Source organism: Centruroides vittatus, unplaced genomic scaffold (genome assembly GCF_030686945.1).
Source record: "Centruroides vittatus isolate TY-2023 unplaced genomic scaffold, ASM3068694v2 contig_461, whole genome shotgun sequence".
Lineage (NCBI taxonomy): Eukaryota > Metazoa > Arthropoda > Arachnida > Scorpiones > Buthidae > Centruroides > Centruroides vittatus.
Window position 1 is genome coordinate 657,583 of NW_027122257.1, and position 21,181 is coordinate 678,763.

The 21,181-nt window shown below is 29.8% G+C and overlaps 1 protein-coding gene across 1 annotated transcript in view; it reads left to right on the plus strand.

The window, feature by feature from the left end:
• The window catches only part of ACC (acetyl-CoA carboxylase), a 79,322-nt gene that overhangs the window by 20,246 nt on the left and 37,895 nt on the right, over positions 1 to 21,181 (plus strand). The window contains 7 exon segments of the mRNA XM_067273107.1: positions 9,614 to 9,743; positions 16,313 to 16,451; positions 18,031 to 18,140; positions 18,218 to 18,299; positions 18,433 to 18,531; positions 20,150 to 20,256; positions 20,403 to 20,513. Of these exon segments, the coding sequence (XP_067129208.1) occupies positions 9,614 to 9,743; positions 16,313 to 16,451; positions 18,031 to 18,140; positions 18,218 to 18,299; positions 18,433 to 18,531; positions 20,150 to 20,256; positions 20,403 to 20,513 (778 nt within the window).

Sequence of the window (21,181 nt, forward strand, 5' to 3'; positions counted from 1 at the left end):
ATAATTGCCTTGATATACACCAACTCCACTGCTGCCTGAAACTATCACAATATGCAGAGGATATTGCATAGCAATTTGAGTGGTACAACATGATAAATTTATAACATGATGAACTGTAATTCTTTTAGCACATTTTATGGTCTAACAAGGAATCATTTTCCCAGAATGGAATGTATAATTGTCACAATTTGCAATACATGCTCAACAATGCAACACAAATGTGACATAAAATGCATTTTACACTAAATATCTGTTGTGGAATTTGGGGTGAGCAACTTCTTGATCCTGAATTCACTGATAGCACCCTGTATAGTGACTAATGTCTGAACATCCTAAACATAATGGTGGATGAATTGTTTCAATGAGTTGCCATTGGTGCAATAATACAGCAGACTTGAACTATGATGTACCACTTCACTCTCAGCAAAATGTGTATTGGTGACTAGCAGAGTTGTTTGGCAAAGTTGTTCCTTTGAGGCCATTTAAAAGCATTGGTGTAAGAGCTCTGAGGGCTGTTCACAGAACCTTGTGATTCTTAAGAAATGGTGGGATGCATACAAGAGATTCGTGAACTGTCATACCAGGAATGCTACATTCTTTACATTATGGCCATATTTGACTGTCTACATCATTATATTGTTGCCAAAGGTGGTCATTTTAGGTTCTCTAACAAAATAAAGCTCATATTTTTGTATCAAATTTTGTAATATTGTTACTGTCAAAGATTATTTGTATGTTATGTTAAATTACCTTAAATTGATTTCCTTCGGTTACTTTAGTGCTGGAACTAGCATGCATCCATGCATACACTTGTGCAATGCTGGAAAGATTCTTTTACCCCTAGATGGATGTTTAAGTGAATACCCTGTATATAATCCATTACGCTAGTCTGCATGTGTCACATCATTGAAAGAAAAGAATGAAGAATATTCTTACCATGTATGAGATTTCTTGATGGTAAAGGTTACTAACTCAATGAAATTGCTTCCACAAATACTGGAGTTAGCACATGTTACATATTCTTCATTCTTTTCTTTCAGTGACGTGACATACATTCAGACAAGAGAGGTCCCTATTCAAGGATGTTTTGTGAAATGGTTCTATGGATCTTAGAAGGTAACATCTTGCAATGAAAGCATAATACTTTACTCCAGGTATATAGATGATCTATTAATAATATGAAGTAGATAGCCTAGCATAGTCAGCTTCATCAATGACATCAATATGAATCCATATGGGTTAAAAATAGATATGAATCCATATGGGTTAAGCCTAAATTTATTTAAATTATTTAATTAAAATTCTAATTATTAAATTTAGCAAGAGATGGCGCCTAACGCCTAACTCTAGTACCAAATTAACTTAAATTATTAATATTACTATAGCCATTTGCTAGCCCGATAATTCGGCAGTTGTTGGTCTTTATATATAACGGGTTAGTTGTTGTTTAGTTAAAAATAGAGTTGAAACAAGAAAGCAATATGGCTGTGCACTTTCTAGACATAGCACTTATGCTTAAAGGAGGGGTGATTACCACAAATATTTACAGGAAACTGACATATAATCCTCCATTCATACCACGAGCATCCCATGACTCAATGAACTAAAAGATGGCAGCTTTCAGAGCTATGATGAGAAGACCCCATACACAATGTGTAAATATGCAAGACAGAATTGAGGAGCTGGAATATATCAAAACCTTGGGGCACAAATTTGGCAAGAATATAGAAGATATAATCAGGAAGTGCACAAGAGATAACAGCAAATGATACAATAATAGGGTACATGATAGTAGAATATAGGGCTTCCTCTATAATATATACAAAAAGATAAGCAGAGTTACAAGGAGGAAGATAATCTTCAAAAGAAATCTCACCATATATGAATTATCATACTATGTAATGACAAAAGACCTACTGAGGCATTCTGTGTTCTAGGATTTTACAAAATCCCCATAACAGACAGCAGGAGAGTAAATGATTTATGTTATTTAGGGAGTACTTTGAGGGAATTAGCAGCAAGAATCAAGAAACCTAAAAATTACATCAGTAAATTCAACTACAGCACTGCATTAATGACATATGTACTGGCTGATTTCAAATTGGTTTCTGTTCTATGGAACCATGCTAAAATAATACAGACAATGCAGATGAAACAATAAATAAAATATGCAGAAACCTTGTACATTTACAAAGCTGTATTGAAAGAGCAGACAATTAATTTCAAGGATGTTAAGGTAATACCAGGAGCAAGGAAAGTGTTGCTGCATAGCAGTACTGAAAGATGATTTAAATATTATTATTTGTATTATTTATTTACTTATGTATTTTATTTTATGTATGTATGTATTTATTTATTTATTATTGATATAAGCTTTCAAAATCAAAATTTGTTCCACTATGTGCCTTCTGTAAATCCAATATGTTCTAGAAAAATTCATAGGTATTTGTTCTTTTAGAACGTAATTTTTCCTGAAGAAGATCGTCTAAGACAATTGAAAACGTTTGAATAAAAAATTTTTACTGCATTAGATGGTTTTAAAGTTGGTATTTGTACAGGTATAGTTTCTGTAGCAATAATAAGAAGAACATAGATCTGAAAATAAAGAATAATAAGAAAGAAAGATTGTCAAATGATTAAGAGCCAAATTATTTAAATAAAAGAAAATGCAATGTTTTACAATAAACAGACTGAAGAGTTTATCAAAGGTGAATTCAAAATGCATTTTGCAATATAAATGTAACAGGCTCTTTCTTTGAACTGTGATTGAATAAAAAAGAATAAAAAGTAATAAAAAAATTGATTGAATATTTTTATGAATTAGTCATTTTAAAAAGTACCTAGGTTCAGGCAGTAAAAGAATCAACATGTTGCTCTGGCGATCTTTGTGTTTAAGTCAGGATTTCAGAAATTTTCATGGATAGTTTGACCTGGGTACATTATGCTTCTTCCCTCATCCAACTGCTCCTGGCTGAATTTGTAATGGATATAAAAAAAACATATATCTACAAAGTATGGAGTTAAAAGAAAAGAAATTTAAATGAAAAAATGTATTTTAAATATAAGATCTAACATTCAGGATAATGATTTAAAGCAGTACATAAAAAGAGATTAGATTTTGAGAATGATAAATTCAATGATTTAATACATATAAATTTTTCAATAGAACTTTTTAAAATATGGAAAAATAGTAGTAGATTTTGCAAATGTAAAAATATTTAATAAAATGTATCAACCTTATTGCACCTTGCACGTATTTTTGAAAGTTATCACATTACTAACGTTTCCAGTCCATGTCTAAGACCTTCTTCAGCTTAATTCATCACACTACACCTTTTTGTTGCTGAGATGGTTTTACTGAAAGAACTAACGTTTTTGGCCTACCCAATAGGCCATCATCAGGCTTAACTTTTGAAAACGAAACACCAATGTTCTGTTTTCGACCTTCTTCAGGTAGATCTTTTGAAAAATGATTCCTTCTAGTGCTGGTGGTGTTCTATTTTTTATTTGGCTATGACATATTTGAATTTCAAACATTTCCTTTTTATGAATTTTTAAACGTGTGCATGCATCGTTTGTTATAGCACCAGGTTGTACATAGCTTGTCCTGCCTTTCAGATTTGTTTTTGTGATAACTTCCAAAACTACATGCAAAGCATAATAAGGTTGGTATATTTTATTTATAATTAACACTTTGTTTAGTAGATTGTTTTATTTAATAAAACTGTAGTTGATTCTTGATTGTGTTTATCATAGATCGTAGCATAAATATATAATAAGGTTAAAGAAAAAATTGTCATAGAATTATCTCTATGAACAGCCAATTAATATTCTTCAAAATTAAATTGACAATTAATTCACAGATTATGATAAATTATATCTAAATTAGATGGAATTAAATCAACATATTGGGAATAAAGTTAATGGATGAAATTCTAGCCACTCAATATATTAAAATAAATAATAAAATATCAGTTTTATTACTGTATTAATTTATGGATTATTTATGAGTGTTATAATAAATATTATATGAAGTTTTGTTTTTTAAATTTCAAGGTAAAACTACTATTAGCTTTAGAGTAGCGAAAAAATTTTTTAAATTTGAATTTCCTTGATCCTTGTACTGATACATATCGAATTTACTTACAGTTAATACAAATGCATTAAGTGAATCAATTCGATTTATGCAGAAAGTTAATTAATTTCAATTATTTCAAATGATTATATAAACATAATTCCTATTTTAATATACTAAAATTCTACAAAAGTACTTCTGTTTTAGAAGAGCTTAGTGTAATATCTTTGCTGGGCTAGAAGTTAATTCGAAAAATTTTTAGAAGTATGTACTGATTAACTCCAATTAATTAGAATTTACTGCTGAAGCTGGATTAGAAGTCTGAGAATATTAAAAGTTTTAAAGCAAATACTTTTAAAAAGACAATGAATTTTTGTAGTTTTAAATATAATTCTAAATTGAATTTAAATAACTAGTTCCCCATTAAATATTTATGTAATTTATAGCAGTAAGGTGCTCCACATAAGTGTAGAACAGCTGCAAATTTACTGTACAAAGGTTAGGAATTACATGTATGATGGAACCTTTCTTATATTTCTTTCTTTCTTTTATTAGGAACCTTTCTTATATTGTTCAGGATTTATGAAAACAATTTGTAGAAACTTGTAGTTTTTTTATATTGCAGTGAACAGCAGAAATTGTAAAAAAAACTGATTTTAAGCACCATAAAAGTATAAAATTGACTAGTAAATGAATGCAAAAAGCATTAAATACTACAAAATAGTTTAATTTAGTAATTTATTTGCACATCGCCTGCACTAATAACATTGAAAATGCAATTTGGCATGCTATCAACAAGGTTTTTTATGATTGATGTTTCAAGGGAGTTTAAAGCAGTGACAATTGCTTGTTTTAAGTGTTCAACGTCAGCATACTGACAAGTTTGGTCATAAATTCAGCGAATCAAGCTTCCTCAAATGTCTTCCATAGGGTTGCAATCAGGAGAACAAACTGGCCAATCCAGAAGTTCAGTCTGTTTATTTTCAAACCACTGTTTCATATCTTGTGATACATGGCTAGATGCATTGTCTAGTTGAAAAATAAAAGGAATTTTTTTGAATCTACTACCTCTTTTGAATGCTTGATGCTGTTTGCTACTGCCTGATGACTTAAACAGTGCTTCTCAAAACCACAGTTTGTCCTTTCTCAAAATCTGTTAAATGGGTACCATGAGAGATGATGGAAAAAAACATATTTTTACACTTGAATCTTGCGAGAAAGATGACAATTCTATACTTATGTGGCAGTATATAAATTGACTTCCTTGCTATTCTTCAGTCAGCCACAAATTAGAAGCTTAAGTTTCCTAAAATAATGGTTTTATAAGTTGGGTGCTGAATTACACATAAAAAAATCTATTTCTGTCTATTAGTGCATGTTCTGACCTCAAAAGACCAATTTTTTGAGCGGTTCTGTACTTTTGTGGAGCACCTTAGTCTTACCATATGAATTATAGAAATTTTACAAATTACCAGATTTTTTGCCTTATAAGATTCCCTATTGCATCGGATGCATCACATTTTTTACACATTTTAAAATGCGTGTTCAATATTTATTCAATAATTATTAAATATCAATTTTTGAAATTCATTGCTAGATACAGGCATTTGAGAGCTTGTATGGAATCTGAGGTTAGAGCAGGTCCATTTTGCCATTTTGTTTGAATAAATTAAATATGTAGTATGTTTCTTTATTAATAAAAAGCAGTGTTAAAGATTTTATTTTCTGTTAATAAAAATAACACTAATTTATATAGATCGGAACTTATATAAATTAGTGTAGCCCTCCAGACCCAGGGGAAATCTCCCCTGGGTCTGGCTATGCTATATAACTTATAATAATTATTTTATTTATTGATATTCTGTAATGGAGCATATTTGTTTATAAATCTTTGAATAAACATAAGGAAAGTTTTAATAAATCAAGGAAGTCTTTATCCAGGAAAAACTTTTACTGCCAATAATAAACACATGTCAAATGCAATAACTAATATTTATAAAGATAATTTGCTATTAATAAATCACTTTTCCAAGGAAAATATAATTGGCACAAACTAAGTTTTTTTTATTGAGGCAGAGTGTTGGCGAAACCTCTTCTATGTGACTTAAGAATTGAGTTTGTTCTCAAAATTTGATCAGTTGATTTTGATTAAACTTGGTCATTTTACTTAATAGGAGATGAGGACATAAAAAATGTAATAAAAATCTGGGTCCATGATTTCGTTTTTGAGATACATTGGAGTCAAAGTGACAATGTCTAAGGTTACTAGCATGAGTGCATGCAATTTTTTTTAAATAAAACTCCTCTAAAAACACCGGACTATAAGCATAGCTTCCATTCAAAACCTAATAACTGTTTTGAATGGAAATAATTGTTTTGCACCGGTTATTAGGTTTTGAAGGGAAGATATAATTTTTTTTTTATGCCAGTGATGATATTACTGCTGCAATTGCAACAAATAATTATCATAGATAGCCCCAAAACAATATTATTGAATTGCTAGCACTTTGACTTGATTCTTAATTCATGTTTGCACAGAAAACAAACCATGCCTAGTTTTACTTCAGGAAATGAAGATGTTGTACTAGCTATTGTGGTAAATTAGCTGAATTACTTAATGCATCTTTAACACTGGGATTTTTAAAAAACAGTCCTGACATTTTTGACCCAGCTAATGGGCCATCCTCAATCATGGACAGTTGAAATACAAGTTGTCTTTTAGCTGCCCATGCCTGAGATGGTCCATTAGTCAGGTTGAAAATGTCAGTGCTTTTATTAAAGGCGCATTAAGTAATTCAGTTACTTTGGGAAATTAGTAGTATTCATTTACAATTGAATGGCATTATTGAGCAAGTACATTATAATGATTTTCATTTAATGGTAGTAGTTTTCAGTTGATCTAATTAATGAAATTTATAAAAAAATCACTCAAAGCATTAGCAATTTGCCTAGAAGTTATCAACTGCAAGCTAGATGGTTACGAGGTTGCTGTTGTTGAATTTGGATTAAGATTTGATCCTGATCTTTATAATTTATCATAGATCATATAGATTAGAATGTTGCTCTCTATCTCTCATTTATGCTAACAATAATATTTTGGATCAGATTGTCTATAATGGACAAAATTATAAGTAGCCAAATAGTTTAATTTGCTGAGGCTATACAATGACAAATCAATCAATAATACAATTATATATATTATGATGTTATTATGTCAAACATTAATTTACCAGTTCTTACTTTTGCTGTTCTGTTAGTCAAAATGAAAAATTTCACTACATACAACCAAATGGTTTTGACATCCTTGAGAATAAATAGACTTGAAAGTCTGAAAGTTCTAGGGTCTTACTGGAATTTTTCATTTTGATCTCCAAAAAAGCAGAGAACTACATGTTCGGGAAGTTGGAGTAGTAGTCGTTTCGACCCAATTAAAATATGGTAGTCATTTGGCTTATTACTAAACATCAGACTTTGAGATGGAGAATTATTTTCTTTACATATATAAGGATTTATTGAAAATAATCTTTTAGACATTTAAAAAAAATTTAATCACTCTATAAATTATGCAGTAAATGGAATATTGAAGAAATACTTACCTATCTGAAACCAAATCTGCATATTTTCTGAATCATATTTTACTCAAATCACTTTATAAATAATAATAATGTTATTTAGAACCATTTATGTTGTAATGTTTGGTTATCTGTTTGTAAAGAAGTAAAATCTAGCTTAGAATGGCTGTACAAAATATATATTTTAAATACACACTCGGTATTCTTCATTACTGATATCGAAAAATTAATTTAGTTTCATATTTGTTTTCTTTTCATAGTAACTTATCTATTAGTATAATTACAATTATTAATTTTGAAACAGTTATAAAAATTGAAGAGAACTTTAAAAACACAGGAAATGATTTGTTAATTATACATTAATTAACAGTATAGAGTATTGAAAGATGTAAAAGGAAATTGCCAGATGATGAATTCAAAAGTAAACTTTGGAAAATATCCTGATACTCTTATATAAATCAGTCTGCATCAACAATTGCCAACTTTACTGGAACACTTATTGTATTTCTGCACATATAAGAGTATGGTCTTATATGTAAAAATTACTTGTTTTCATGTTTTCGAAACATACATCCTGCTTTGATATGCATTTTATAACAGCATTGCATATAAAAGAACATTTTTAAGGCCAGTAGTTGATGACTGCCATTTACACTTTTTTGACAGTTTGTTAATTATATAGTAACATTATTTCATGTAAATTAATTAATATCTTGTCTATAACATATTAAACACCTCAAGAACTGGTATATATTATCTAAAAACATCTCAGTACACGTAACTAGTTAAACGAACAACAAAAATATTTAACATAACGAATGTTTTCTTCCGTATCAATTGGACAAATGTTTGTTATATTAAATATTTCTGTTATTTGTTTAACTGGTTTGTTATACTGGGGTATTCTTACATTATCATATAACTTATAATTGTGAGAGACTAAAACGTAACCTGAGTAAAGTGCAATTTTTGGCATAACAGCAGCTAAATTCTGAATCATAATTAATAATGTAACTTATGGGTTTGAATTATATTAATCTCAGTGATGATATTCATAGTCTGTTCTTTCTTTCTGTTAAGATTGTCTGTTTGTCATTCTTTTCCTTTCTTTGTTAAGATTGTATTTTTATTGTTTGGACAATAACTGTGATAATATAACACTACTACTTTTCTCCAATTCATAGAAATGTTAGTAAAAATATAACTTTCTGTCAAAATGGAATATTCTGGCCAGTACTATTGCATTCTGTTTTAAACAGGCTTTGCTGTATTTAAATACAGTATATAAAATATAAAATAAATTCAATAAATATATACAAAATATATAATATAGAATGTAAGAAAAAAATTATTTTTAAATTTTCAAAATAAACTTTAAATTTGTCTAGATTATTCAAATAAGTTGAGATATTTGCCCTAAAAATCTAAGTTATAGCTAAAAGTTTGACTGATGATCTATTAAAAGAACACTAATCATTTCATATAAAACTAAAACAAATTAAGAAATACATATCTAAAGAAAAATTTAACTTTAGAATCGTAAAATGAATAATGAAATAGCAATACACACACACACACACACACACACACACACACACACATACATACATACATATATAATTAATGATCTTAATTTTAAATTAAGATCACTCTAATTAATTATACAATTCTGAAATGAAATTTTTCTTTAGACTTACATTCTTGATTTAATCTTCCTTTTACAATATTTTATTTTGACTTACATTAACTATTTCTTAATTTAGTTGTGCTTTTATATGAAATAATTAGTGTTTTTTAAATAGCAATCATCAAACTTTTTGCTAGAAAATTAGAATTTGAGATAATATCTTGTACTTATTTGAATGATCTAAATAAATTAAAAAGTATGGAAATAAATTAATTAGTTAAAATGAACTTTTATTACATTTTAAGATATTAATTGTTCTGTATTTATTTAACAATTCAGACAGTCTATGTCTGGTGTGCATTTAATGCAACAAGAAAAAGATGCATTTCGGTTAGATGGAAAGGATTTTACAGTGGCTACACCTGAAGAATTTGTGTGCAGATTTGGAGGAAATAATGTTATTACCAGGGTAAGATTTTCTTTTTTAAAATATCAGTAATTGTCATTGAATCAAACATTAATTAAATATATCATTTAGATTAAATAGTACTAGATTTTTAGGCAATATATTAATCCTAATTAATATATTGCCTACTAGCCACCACCTTGGAGGCATGCAACTCTCCCACACTCGAACCGCCCAGTGTATGGGTCATGCTGTACAAGCGATTAAACAACAATAAATATCCTACAGCAAATGTATAGCATGAGCCTAGATCCATGCATGCACCGCTTTGCCTATCACGGAGTTTGCCGTTCGTTCAAGTTCGAACACTTTTGAACGTTTCCTAACGGTTGGAAAAAAGTTTTTAATTCAAATTGTTAAGTGTTCTGATTTTGTCGGATAATTTCCATTTGATTTTTCACTAAGTTTCATTTTCGCCTGATGACGACGTCCACAAGTGCGTCAAAAGTGCTTGCGATAAAAGGACACACTAAGTATAACACCGATCTCAGTGTTTTTATTCAGTTTAGAATCTTAATTAAGCATTAATCTTCATTTGAGTTTAACGCTCATGAAAGAACTCCTTTCCATGATGAAAAATTCAATATTGAAGTGAAACTCACTCAGCAAAATTAAATCACAAACAACCAAACACCTTAAGTTGCTGAGAAAATTTAATAACTAACAAACGTTTTCAGCCAAATCTGTTGGCCATCATCAGGTTAAACATATTCGAATGCAAACACAAAATGGAACAAAAAATTTAAATACAAATAAATAAAATAACGGATAAAATATACATATAAGAAAGTAAAAATTAAATATAAATAACAAAAATATATAAAAAATATGTATAGGTTAAATAAATAAATATTAATAAACTACACGAAACTCTAATAAATGCAAGAAGTGCATTTATCAATAAATTATACGAAATTCTGACAAATACAAGATATGCAGTGATAACAAAATCAAGGCATTAAATTAAGAGCTATCAAACCTCTTAATTAAATATTTCCATGCCGAAGGCAACCCTTCAGCATCCCTGGCATTAATGCAGGCATTATGTAATCTGCTCTTAAATATTTCAATTTTTTCGGCGCAAAACGCTAAAGTCGGTGAGTGTACAGGTTTAATGATGTCTGCTTCACCCCACTTGACTACCGAGCCTTCAACCTGCGCCATCTGAGATAGAATTGTGGCGTTAGATCTTTTGCTGATGTTGTATTTGTGCTCCCTCAATCTAATCCCTAAGCTTCTATTAGTAACTCCAATGTAGTTTTTATTAATGCCTAGTTCTTGGTTTTCATAAGGAATTTTGTACACTCCAGCCATTCTTTCTTTATCAATACGGTCTTTGTCGTTCCTTAATAATTTGTACAAGTTGGGAGCCCTCTTGAAAATTAACTTGGTATTTTTGCGGGCTGAGATTTCCTTCATGATAGCTTCTTTCTTTCTGTCATACGTGAACTTTGTGAATTTGCGGAAATCCCCTCCTTGAGCTTTTGTTTTGTTATTCTTGTAGTTTTTGATTAGTGTGGTTATCATATCCGCCCTGTACCCTAGAGTTCTAGCGATATGCGATATCCTGTAGATTTCTTTTTGTCTATCAACCACACTACTGCAGTAGAGAAAAGCCCTGCGAACAAGGGCACGGAAAGCAGCCATTTTGTATTGGTAAGGATCATTCGAACGCGATGGAATGTACAAAGGGCTATGCGTTGGTTTTACGTACACTTTAGTGATCAAATGTCCTTCCTTGAATTCGATGTCAATGTCTAAAAAATGTATCCGTGAGGAACACGTCTGTTCAATCTTTAGCATGAGGCCGTCATCGTTGTTGTTGATTCTATTAATAAATTCCTCGATTTTCCGGTCATTTTTCCATATTACAAGGACATCGTCCACGTATCTTTTAAAATACATAATGTCATTCATGAAGCCACAAATAACACTCTTTTCTAACCTTCTCAATACAAGTTCACACAACAATCCTGACATAGGACTTCCCATTGGGACTCCCCTTTTTTGTTTGTATTGACGGCCATTAAAAGCGAAAAAAGATTCATAGCAGACAAGGTTAGCTAGCTCTATCAAATCATTACTGTAATTTGCCAAATCTGGGCTTTTGCTGTGCATGAAATCCAAAAGCGCTACCTTGCATGACTCAATTTTTATAGAGGGGTATAAGCTCTCGTAGTCCATTACGGTTCCAACCTCATTATCCATTAAAATTAGATCTTGTATCTCATTAACCACATCCCTGGGATCCTTTGCCACATATACGTTATTCTCGAGCTGAGAGGTGAGAAACTTATGTAATCTCTTTTCAAGAAAAAAGGTTGGTCCTCTGCATCTTTCAACTATGGGTCTTACTTCCTTGCCCTCTTTATGGGTTTTGGCAAACGCAAATAATCTCGGCATACCTGGCCTAGGATTCCGACAATTTTTGAGAAAAGGTAATAAATTAGTGATTTTAGCTTTTTCAAGTTTCTTAACTCTTCTGTCGACGCTATCGATAATCTTTTCGTCAACACGCTCGCATTCGGTTTTCTTAATATAATCATCCAAAGCGTCATTATACGTTTGCCTTTTCATGATGACTAATGTTTTGCTCTTGTCTGCTCTAGTAGTAACCAAATCGTTTTCTCTAAGCCAGCATTTAGTAAGTTTGATGTATTTACCGGCATCACATCCTTTCCTCCAAGCCATCCGGTCTTTAATGACAGTTTTCCATCGGAGGTATTCTTTTTCTAAAGGATCTAGCCCAGATATTCCTCTTTCTATTTCTTGAATTGACGCGTCCCAAGAGTTTGAACTTTCAGGGACATAGTTCGGTCCCCACTTTAGAAACTCCATGATCTTCATCGGGACTTCTACCTTGTCCCATAATACGAATGTCGAAGGATTATCCTTAGCTGCTCTTGATGCCTGTTTTCTAAGGATCCATTTCATTTTCTTAATGTACTTATTCCTTAAATTCACATGTACCGCATCCGTTAACTTAACTATTCCTCGGTTGATATCTACCAACATTTCAGGATCCTCATTGTATATAACATTTTCTAGATTGATGAGCTCATGCAGGACACCATATTTCTTATTCCTAGCAATTCTAATGGACTTACGAAGGCACATAAGACAAAACTTAAATTTCAATGAAGCACATTCCTTAGGGATGCTCATCCTATAAATCGACATCGGAAATACTCTGCTTTTCAAACAATTGGGACGCGTCAATTCAAGAAATAGAAAGAGGAATATCTGGGCTAGATCCTTTAGAAAAAGAATACCTCCGATGGAAAACTGTCATTAAAGACCGGATGGCTTGGAGGAAAGGATGTGATGCCGGTAAATACATCAAACTTACTAAATGCTGGCTTAGAGAAAACGATTTGGTTACTACTAGAGCAGACAAGAGCAAAACATTAGTCATCATGAAAAGGCAAACGTATAATGACGCTTTGGATGATTATATTAAGAAAACCGAATGCGAGCGTGTTGACGAAAAGATTATCGATAGCGTCGACAGAAGAGTTAAGAAACTTGAAAAAGCTAAAATCACTAATTTATTACCTTTTCTCAAAAATTGTCGGAATCCTAGGCCAGGTATGCCGAGATTATTTGCGTTTGCCAAAACCCATAAAGAGGGCAAGGAAGTAAGACCCATAGTTGAAAGATGCAGAGGACCAACCTTTTTTCTTGAAAAGAGATTACATAAGTTTCTCACCTCTCAGCTCGAGAATAACGTATATGTGGCAAAGGATCCCAGTGATGTGGTTAATGAGATACAAGATCTAATTTTAATGGATAATGAGGTTGGAACCGTAATGGACTAAGAGAGCTTATACCCCTCTATAAAAATTGAGTCATGCAAGGTAGCGCTTTTGGATTTCATGCACAGCAAAAGCCCAGATTTGGCAAATTACAGTAATGATTTGATAGAGCTAGCTAACCTTGTCTGCTATGAATCTTTTTTCGCTTTTAATGGCCGTCAATACAAACAAAAAAGGGGAGTCCCAATGGGAAGTCCTATGTCAGGATTGTTGTGTGAACTTGTATTGAGAAGGTTAGAAAAGAGTGTTATTTGTGGCTTCACGAATGACATTATGTATTTTAAAAGATACGTGGACGATGTCCTTGTAATATGGAAAAATGACCGGAAAATCGAGGAATTTATTAATAGAATCAACAACAATGATGACGGCCTCATGCTAAAGATTGAACAGACGTGTTCCTCACGGATACATTTTTTAGACATTGACATCGAATTCAAGGAAAGACATTTGATCACTAAAGTGTACGTAAAACCAACGCATAGCCCTTTGTACATTCCATCGCGTTCGAATGATCCTTACCAATACAAAATGGCTGCTTTCCGTGCCCTTGTTCGCAGGGCTTTTCTCTACTGCAGTAGTGTGGTTGATAGACAAAAAGAAATCTACAGGATATCGCATATCGCTCGAACTCTAGGGTACAGGGCGGATATGATAACCACACTAATCAAAAACTACAAGAATAACAAAACAAAAGCTCAAGGAGGGGATTTCCGCAAATTCACAAAGTTCATGTATGACAGAAAGAAAGAAGCTATCATGAAGGAAATCTCAGCCCGCAAAAATACCAAGTTAATTTTCAAGAGGGCTCCCAACTTGTACAAATTATTAAGGAACGACAAAGACCGTATTGATAAAGAAAGAATGGCTGGAGTGTACAAAATTCCTTATGAAAACCAAGAACTAGGCATTAATAAAAACTACATTGGAGTTACTAATAGAAGCTTAGGGATTAGATTGAGGGAGCACAAACACAACATCAGCAAAAGATCTAACGCCACAATTCTATCTCAGATGGCGCAAGTTGAAGGCTCGGTAGTCAAGTGGGGTGAAGCAGACATCATTAAACCTGTACACTCACCGACTTTAGCGTTTTGCGCCGAAAAAATTGAAATATTTAAGAGCAGATTACATAATGCCTGCATTAATGCCAGGGATGCTGAAGGGTTGCCTTCGGCATGGAAATATTTAATTAACAGGTTTGATAGCTCTTAATTTAATGCCTTGATTTTGTTATCACTGCATATCTTGTATTTGTCAGAATTTCGTATAATTTATTGATAAATGCACTTCTTGCATTTATTAGAGTTTCGTGTAGTTTATTAATATTTATTTATTTAACCTATACATATTTTTTATATATTTTTGTTATTTATATTTAATTTTTACTTTCTTATATGTATATTTTATCCGTTATTTTATTTATTTGTATTTAAATTTTTTGTTCCATTTTGTGTTTGCATTCGAATATGTTTAACCTGATGATGGCCAACAGATTTGGCTGAAAACGTTTATTAGTTATTAAATTTTCTCAGCAACTTAAGGTGTTTGGTTGTTTGTGAAAAATTCAATGTTATTTACTCATAAGTTAGTTTATAATATCATATCACATTCCTTTTACAAATTATTTACATAAACTAAAAATTAATAAGTACATTTGCTTTTATTGTTCAAAGCATTGCCAGATTATATTCAACACAAGAATGACTGCAGAACAAAATAAAGTTATTTAAATTTAAACTATTTCAGATAATTCAAAAGACTTACTTTATTATGTAGTCAACAGTAAATTATAAAATAAATTTTGTAAATGTCATTTACCTGAATTCACATCTGTGTGTATTTCTCTCATTTGTGGAGAATACACAGTAACATGATCAGTGTTATGAATGCACATAATCTTGAATGTACTTCTTCAAGTAATGGTTCTTATTTTGTTTGGGACTCGTTAAAAAATGTTCTCTGCTCTTCAAGTTCAATTTTTTGTCAAATCGTAATCGTTTGTAACGAAGATTTGAATGAATTCATTTAATTGAAATCAGTTGATGATAAATAAGGAAATCAACAGACAATGAATTTTTTTATTGAAAATACAAAGTATTTTTGTTTTTAAATTCAAAGAGACAAATAGAAAGCTTCATTTGTTTTGCAAAATATCTTTTCTATTTTTGTTCGTTAATCAATTTTTACAATTTATTTTTTCTATTTGGAGGAGTTATAATTTGCTGTTTATAATTTTTAGTAGCATATAATCAACAGAGAGAATTTTTGTTTACAGAGAAATTTTTTGTCATTGAATTTGCACAAGTTTGCGTTATTATGTAATTATTTTTGGCACTAAGCAAATTAAGATTTTAAGCTAAGCTGAAACATATTTTAAAGATCAGAATGCATATTGGAAGGTTAGTGGATATGTAAACAATAGTTTATTCCATTCACTAAGTAGAAGTGAATTGTACCTTATCACCTGTCTTTTGCATTTACCCAACATATAAAATATGATAGAGTATCTTATTGTTGTTTGTGATATTAGGAAGCTTTCTAAAGATAACAATGGTAAAACAATATTGGAGCTAATTTCTGATGTTGAGGAAAAATTTTTACGGGTTATATGCCCATGAAAGTTGAAGGATTTAGATCTGTGGATTATAGACAGGAAATTATAGTATTTTTTATTTTTTTTTAATTTAATTTTATTAAAAGAAACAGTTACAAATTAAGTTTGTATTTATTAATATAAATTTATTCTAAAAATAGGTTTTGATTGCCAATAATGGTATTGCTGCTGTCAAATGCATGCGTTCGATACGTAGATGGGCATATGAAATGTTTAAAAATGAAAGAGCCATACGTTTCGTTGTAATGGTAACACCTGAAGATCTCAAAGCAAATGCAGGTAACTTAATACAAGATATTTTTCTTTAATCTGATTAATAAATTGTTAATTGATTTTATTTCCCAATTTTAAGAAAATATTGTTTTTTACATCTTTATCATCATCATGAAATAATTGTTTTTCTATATTTTTATCTTATAGACAGGACTATTTTAGTAGTTCCTTTAAGGCTTTCTGTGAAATTATATACTAAATAAAACTGTGTTAATTTTACGTTGCTCAATTTGTTTTAAATTTAATACAAATATTTACTATTTTATGTAATTATTATGTATGATTTATATATATTTTACTTCAACCTAATACTTTAACGTATAACATTGTAATTTTAGGTTATACTTATAAGGAGAGTTATATTTAATGAAATTAATTTTTTTCTAAGACACAAAAATTTATTTTTTTTTTGTTCTAAGAAAAAAAAATTCATAAAATTATTTAAAATCTTCAAGCTTTTATATTATTTTAAGTTTTTAATTTTCAAAAATGAAGAATTTTACAGTAATTCTATGAAATACTTTGTACACAGATAAAGTATAATGAAATTTGAAATGCATTTCTGAAATAAGATTATAAAAGATGTGCCCAGTAAATTCAGAAAGTTGGATTCTAATTTTGTTGAGTTAATGTTTCATGTTACCTGAAATTAGAATATTAAATACTGAAATTAGTTTTTGAGTTTCCATTTTAAGATTTGTATATCATATATAGACATCCTTGTTTTAATAATCTGTCACTAATCTGTTTGAAAATCAAATATGTTGTAGGACAATATTAACTAGAAGTCCATTTCTCATTATTTTAAATGGTAAAATTATAAAGCATTATGTTGTTAATCCAAAACTCAAAACTATTATAATTTCCAAACATGTAACTAAATCACAATACAATTTCTACATATAAATCTAAATGCTGTACTGCAAACATTACATTTATGATATGACAATACAAATAATACAGAGCAATAAGAGATTTGTTTTAGAGTGTAGACAAAAATTTACGATAAAAAATGGAATAAATTGCAATACATTCTTAACAATGTCCATAATACTCCTACTGCTATTATTTGAGAATTGATTGACTACTGTTAGTGATATCATGAAAGCATATTAGGCTTTCTGCTGCAGGAGGTATTGGTATATAGTACTATGACACCTCACCTACCACCAGCTATATTGAGATGCATATTCTATTTCTTGAGGTGTTTTTCAAAATGATTATGTGTAATTCTAACATTCTAACCAATTTTGACTGTGATTTGGGACTTTTCCTGCAGGATGCTGAATTTTTGAGATGTAAGTATAAATTTTTCTTCTATAAACATTAGCCCAAAAAATGCTATATTGAGAGATGTATAGGTTCTATAAAGTTTGGATATTAACAACCAAAAGACATTCTATCTGGGAAAACATTAAGCAGGGTATGCTTGTACTTTGAAAATTATCAAAAATTTATTCGATAAATTTTGTGAATTTATACTTTTAAGAAACTATAATAAATCTTAATATTTACAGTTTTTCTATTCATTTTGTTATTTTCACATTTTCAATTCATTTTGTTAAAATATGATAAATTTTTTTAGAATATATAAAATTAGCTGATCATTATGTTCCTGTTCCTGGAGGTACCAATAACAACAATTATGCTAATGTAGAACTTATTTTAGATATTGCTAGACGAATGGGTGTACAGGTAATAATCAGGTTTAATTAGAATCGTAATATTTTGTTAATTTACAAACATTAATAAAGACAAAAATTCATTTCTAGGCAGTATGGGCTGGTTGGGGTCATGCTTCTGAAAATCCAAAACTTCCCGAACTTCTTCATAAAAATGGAATTGCTTTTATGGGTAAGTTTTATTTTTTTAATAGTTTAGAATACTCAGCAGCCTTGACCATATTAAAACTAATAGTTTTATTATTATATTATTATTGTTCTGAAATGAAGTTAACTTACAATATTTAAAAATGCAACTTAAACAGGTCCATCAGAAAAAGCAATGTGGGCTTTGGGAGATAAAATTGCATCATCAATAGTAGCACAGACTGCTGGAATTCCTACATTACCGTGGAGTGGCTCAGGTATTTACTTAAAATTAATTAAATTAGCTAATTTTTTTAAGGTACTGAATGTATGATATTACATTATATACATATGCTATTACATGAATATACATAAATTTTTGTTAATTTTTATAATTTTCCACATCTCAATGTTTTTATATATTTAACGTTTTTGTTATATTATTGGAAGATACTTTGGAAAAATTTTTACACCATCACAAATGGTTTTGTAACAAGATCCTGAGATAACAGCTTAAGTTGAACAATTTGTAACAATTTGGTTACTTGATCATTGATCAGAAGTCAATTCTTTGTTATATTTGTTGATTTAAATTTGTAAAAAAATTATTAAGTACTAATTTTTAAAAGTTAACAGAAAGTTGTTATAAATAAGTAAATAAAATGAAATGAAATAAATAATATAAAAATAAATTTTTAAATAAAATTTCAACATTGTATTATATTGAAAGTTAATCCCAATTGTTATAAATTTAGACTAGTGTAAGAGTCACTATTTAATAGTTATAGTTAAAAAAATTTTTTTGAATAATTCTTCATTGTATTTATATAAATAAATATGACCAGTAATCCAATGCATTATTAATAAATTCTATCAAGTCAAATCTTCAATATTAATAAGGGTTAATCAGTTTAAGTTGAAAAGTTATTCTTGATAAAAGCATTAAAAATCAAGAATTTTTAATGTTTTTATATTTGTACATTTTTCTGAAAGTGAACTTAATGTGAATAAAAAAAGATGCTTATTTCAGGATACCAATTAATTAGAAAAAGTTTTCTATCTGCATTATTCTATTAAAGTATTTAATAGAACAAAAATACTTCTAATTAAAATAGTTACTTGTATTCTATATATACCATAATCTATAATAAATCCTAGACACTAACACAATTTAAAAACAAAAATTCCAAAAGGTTTTGCCTAAGATTGATTTTAAAATATATGGTTTTTTTAAAATAAGAAATATGGTTAAAGTGTACCTAGGTGACCCCCATGGCGGCACTTCTGGAATCTCGATAGCATTTGCAATTAGAAATGCAAATTTTTAATATTCGTGGGCCCGAGGATGCATGTTCTAACCTAACCTAACCTATTCTATTCCCTAATAAATTACCAAATAAATTACCAATAATTTGGTAATTTATTAGAATGGGTTAGGTTAGGTTAGAACAGTGGTTCCCAACCGGTGTTCCGCGGAACACTGGTGTTCCGTAAGCATCTCCCAAGTGTTCCGCAGATTTAGTCGCAAATCGGAAAGTGTACAATCGTATTCGAGCCACCGAATATCAAAAAATTAAAATCATAAAATTTTCATAAACTTAAATATATATGTACGACTCGTACTTATGGAGTGTACTACTGTTTCAAATAAGATAAAGGCAATGATAAAAACTGAATGAAATATGTAAAAACATCAGGCACAGAGTTTCCATTAAAGTTATTTAGGTATATTTTTTCCTGTCTTAGAATTGGCGTTACTACATATGAGTGAATTGAATATAACTGTCTTCTTATAACTAATGTGATGTTTTTTTGTATGTTGACCTGATGAATGGAACAACTTAAAAGTAAAAAGTCAATAAGTATATGAAGAAAAATGATTATTTTTTTGTTTAGGACTTTTAGCTGACTGGGATGAAAAATATTTGAATACTAAAAAGCTCAAGATACATCAGGAATTATATAGAAAGGGATGTGTCACAGATGCAGATGAAGCTTTAAAAGTTAGTCATATGTTTACGAAAAATTTTATCTTAGTGATTTTAAATTTAATATTAAAACCATATAAATTTGGTTTTTACAAGAAATTTAAGTGTTTTCACATTTATATTTTTTGATAAATGTTGTAATACTATTTTTTAATGAACAGGCTGCTCAGGAAATTGGTTTCCCAGTTATGATTAAAGCTTCAGAAGGTGGAGGAGGAAAGGGAATTCGAAAGTCTGAAAGTTCGGATGATTTTCCAAATATGTTTAGACAGGTTTGTTTTAATATAAATATTTCTTATTACATAATTACATCTTATAAGATAAGTATATAAGATTTTATTGATATGTTGATTATTATTATATAAATTAGCTAATTATCTCTACAATAGGACTGTTTTAACCCTCTGTTTATATTGGAAGAAATTTAAATTACAATTTATTAAAAACACAGTGATAAGATACTTCTAAATTTTTTAATTTAAGCATTTTCAGATTTTAACTTCTTGTGACTAACCAATAATCAGAAAACTTACAAAAGTATTATATTTGTGTAATTATAATAAAGTTCATAAAAAGAAATTGAATGAGTATATAGGAGCTATAACAGAAGAGCCACACATGGCTCTTCTAGACCCTTGCCACTGTGGATATATAATATAGTGGATCAGGGAAAGATGCGTAACATTTTGCTTATGAAGGAAATTATAGCAATAATTTGAGTTTTGGAGGCCTCTAACAAAAATATCATATTCTTGAATATGTTTTTAAATAAAACTTTGGAGTATATCAAAACTAATTATGTATTCTGTTTGCAATGACAACTTTTCTACTCTCTGTCATTTTTAGGCATTTTACCCCGAGTATCCGGTGAGATGCCTAAAGGATTGGAGTAAGATAACAAATATTTGAAAATTAATTTTATCCAATTATATCTTATCCA